At 36.6% G+C, this 2,500-nt stretch overlaps 1 protein-coding gene across 1 annotated transcript in view; it reads right to left on the reverse strand.

Annotated features, from left to right (window-relative positions):
* Positions 1-2,500, reverse strand: part of LOC138000887 (uncharacterized) — a 35,515-nt gene that overhangs the window by 16,910 nt on the left and 16,105 nt on the right. The window contains exon 3 of the mRNA XM_068847557.1: positions 969-1,070. Coding sequence (XP_068703658.1) covers positions 969-1,070 — 102 coding nt within the window. The remainder of the gene's footprint in view (positions 1-968; positions 1,071-2,500) is intronic.

Here is a 2,500-nt window from a genome sequence, read left to right on the forward strand (position 1 = left end):
AGAAAAAAAAACCTGAAAAAAAAAATTAATAATACCACTTTTATTGGCTCATGACAGGGTATCACTGAACGAAATATGATGGTTTTCAAATTCCGTGGCATGTGCCTTCACGCGTTCCCCGGAGAAATTCTCTCTTAAACCCTCACACGACTCCAGGCTTCCAATGCGTGTCGGCAAAATAACTGTTTCGCCTATATCAAAGAGGGTGAGGCTTTACCTTGTTCGAAATACCAGTAGTTGTTTTATGCTGGTATCAATTTCTAAATTTTGAGCTTGTCAATCAATGGCTATTTATTGCTTTGGTAATTTTTGCAACGATTTTCGTTAGCAAACTTATCAGGGTTTTTTTGTTTGCTTTATTTTTTCGCTTATTTCTAATTAAACCTCACAAACCTCAAGCATTGAAAACGCCGTAGTACACTATATCTCTTCATGTCGCAGTGGAGTGGTGATAGTTGACTGTATGGTACATGAAGTAATGTATCAACAACCAGTGCGAGTGTTTCATCGTGGGTTCCAAACACCGAGAAACTAAATGAAAGCACGAGGCCGAAGGCCGAGTGCTTTTATTGTTTCGAGGTGTTTGGAACCTATGATGAAACACGAAGCAAATAAGGTCGTGCATTTTTAAATTCTGCTTCCTTTGCTAATTGTGATGGAAACATTGTTGTAAACAGTGCAAAATGAGTTATTAATACCGCCGTTCTTTGGTATACTTTCTTTTGTTTTGATGCGTATATCTTGATATCCAATGAGGAATGTGTGGTTTCGACACGATATCCAAAACACGTGTGGTTTTTATCTTGGTTTTCATTGGGTTTCAAAAATTCATGCACATGTCGAATTTATCCATTTCTGATAGGCTTTAAGTCATGAATTATTAATGAGTTCGAGAATTTAGTTTCACAAGATATGAAAAAGTTTTTAAAATGTCATTTAGCCAACTACTGTCATCGTTTTCCACTTACCTCCACCATGATGTCGCTGTGGATTGGCTATCGTCGAATGGGTGGCAATGGTAGGAGCTGGTAAGGTGTGGATTGTAGTAGGCTTGGTTGCTTTCTTGTCATCTGCAGTCAATGACTCAACATGTAAGTTGTGTTGCAATATTGCAGTAAACACTGTTTATTTCTAATTACGTTGTACATGCAATGCTCAATCAGCGACCAAGATGGATTCAAATTATCAAATCCGTTCTGATATGTCCATTTTTCAAGGTCGCCAGTGTATGTGGATGGGAGCTTCTTTTAAGGTGATTCCCTAGCTAGAAATAGAATTTGTCACAGATTTTCGTTTAAACTTTGCACACTGTTGTAACATGTCAAGGAGATCAGACTTTATTAAAAATTGGCAAACTCTATAGAACTAAATAAAAGACACGGTCTACTAAAGAACTAAAAACTGCTCAAAAACTACTCTAAAATCATCACCGTGCTCGTTTCCAAGGTACGATGGATGCTTACGAATACGGCTATTTACGCTACTTTGACAATTGCAGCACATCCTTAATGTTGGACAAATCTAGCTCAAATTTATAAATGAGATAACGTAGAGCCTGATGTCGACGTCATTCTATTGTCAATTCACGTACTTACCTGAAAAATGTATGAAAATGCCTTTGTTGAGTACTCAACATTCCAAAATAGATTTAAAGCTGGCTTACAACAGTTTAGTCAACTGCAATTGACGTTAGACACTTCAATTGATTAAAAATGTAATTTTCCCCAACAAATAAATGCAAACCAGGGGGAATGCTAAATATAGTGACCTAGCTCCTGGAGGGGGGGACTGGAAACTAAACATTTCAAAGGCTTTTTTTCTCAAAACCTAGCAGTACGACCAGGATTAAAATTTTGGGAATTAGTAAACAATATGAAGTCGAAATCGTTTACAATTTCTTAAAAAGATCTATCAGACAGTGTTTCAGTAAGTATCAAAATAGACGAAAATGGACGTTTTTGCCATTTGTGAAAAACTTGTTTGACAGATTTAACCATTTATTTCTATACATGATTATTTTTCTCACCAAGGAAATCCTGAAAATTTAAGGTGAGGTTGTACGGCTAGTTTTTGAGAAAAAAAAGACTTTGAAATGTCTAGTTCCCATCCCCCCCTCCACGAGCTCGGTCACTATACTGAACATTTCCCCTTATTTGCATTTATTTGTTAGGTAAAATTACATTTTACATCAATTGCAGTGACTAACACTTCAGAAGAGACATCCTTCTGCTTTAATTTCACAGATTTCAAAATCTTGATCTTTTCCCTCAGAAAACTGTAGTAAACCACCTTAACTTGAATGTGAGCTATTCGACTCGTAATGGCTCCTTCCGTACAATTTTATGAAATTGCCACAAAACTGGCCATAGAATTTTCCTAATCTTTTAAATCCTCCATGAAGACACCTTCCTCAGCAAAATATAAATTAAAAATGGGGGTCACCGTTCTCGTTGAGGAGAAAATAGCCATTCCTTGACTTATTAATCTTGGCGTTAATGAA

This window comes from Montipora foliosa, chromosome 4 (assembly GCF_036669935.1).
Source record: "Montipora foliosa isolate CH-2021 chromosome 4, ASM3666993v2, whole genome shotgun sequence".
Classification (NCBI taxonomy): domain Eukaryota; kingdom Metazoa; phylum Cnidaria; class Anthozoa; order Scleractinia; family Acroporidae; genus Montipora; species Montipora foliosa.